General features: G+C 64.0%; 1 protein-coding gene across 1 annotated transcript; it reads left to right on the top strand.

Annotated features, from left to right (window-relative positions):
* Positions 1-178: 178 nt before the first annotated feature.
* GGTG_14449 (hypothetical protein) lies at positions 179-724 on the top strand (the record flags this gene model as incomplete). The annotated part of the gene is made up of 1 exon (XM_009232374.1): positions 179-724. One exon carries the CDS (start codon positions 179-181, stop codon positions 722-724), a length of 546 nt encoding a protein of 181 aa, XP_009230638.1.
* Between the last annotated feature and the right edge of the window lie 39 nt (positions 725-763).

The following is a 763-nucleotide window of genomic DNA, read 5'->3' as shown; positions in this document are numbered from 1 at the left end:
CGTGACGAATTATGCCACTAAAGTCGAGGACCCGGTGTGGAAGCGGGCGGCCGCCGCCGCGGAACTGTTCGAAGTCATCAGGAAGGGGGTCCCGGCCAGCGAGAGGGAGGGGGAGGACGACGCGCGCCGGCCACCCTCCACCGACAGCGAACGCGGCAACAGAACTCGGCAGTTTCTGATGAGGGTCGCAAATCGAGTCTTCACAGACCGGGCAGTGTCGCAGGTGGAGGTCGCGGCGCACCTCCTGGGGTACGGCACGGAATTTGCAAACAACGAGGCGTGGGCGTTTCTAAACGTGTCGTCCCTGTATTGGCAAATATTCCGGCGATGGCGGCACCTCCGACGCGCAGCTGGGACGGACGGCCTCGATGAGCTGGTGGACGAGACGGTGCTCCTGGAGGAGGCCGGACAGAGGATCTCCCTGGTGCAGGCGTACCCGCACCGCGGCGAGATCCTGCGGGACCTGTCCTTGTACGAGTACATGTCGGTTGTCCAGCTGAGGCGGAAGGATAAGAACGGCGCGGTCGCCCGCGGCGGAGTGCGGCTCGACAGCGCTTGGCCGCTCTCGAGAACGTGGGCACAGTCGCTGCGAAAGCCGGGTAGGCACGCCGTTGTTTGCCTCGACGGCTATCTAAGCATGAACTTCGCCGAGGAAGATGAGGTTTATTATAGGAGGTACGTACGTCCTCAAACCAGGGGCGGGGCGAGCACCGTACGAGGCTGATCTCGGCGGTACAGGGCAGCCGTGCAGCACCTCGCCATG

The sequence above is a fragment of the Gaeumannomyces tritici genome (genome assembly GCF_000145635.1).
Source record: "Gaeumannomyces tritici R3-111a-1 unplaced genomic scaffold supercont2.458, whole genome shotgun sequence".
Classification (NCBI taxonomy): Eukaryota; Fungi; Ascomycota; class Sordariomycetes; order Magnaporthales; family Magnaporthaceae; genus Gaeumannomyces; species Gaeumannomyces tritici.
The sequence above is the reverse complement of the archived record's forward strand: the minus strand, read 5'-3'. Positions and strand labels throughout refer to the sequence as shown.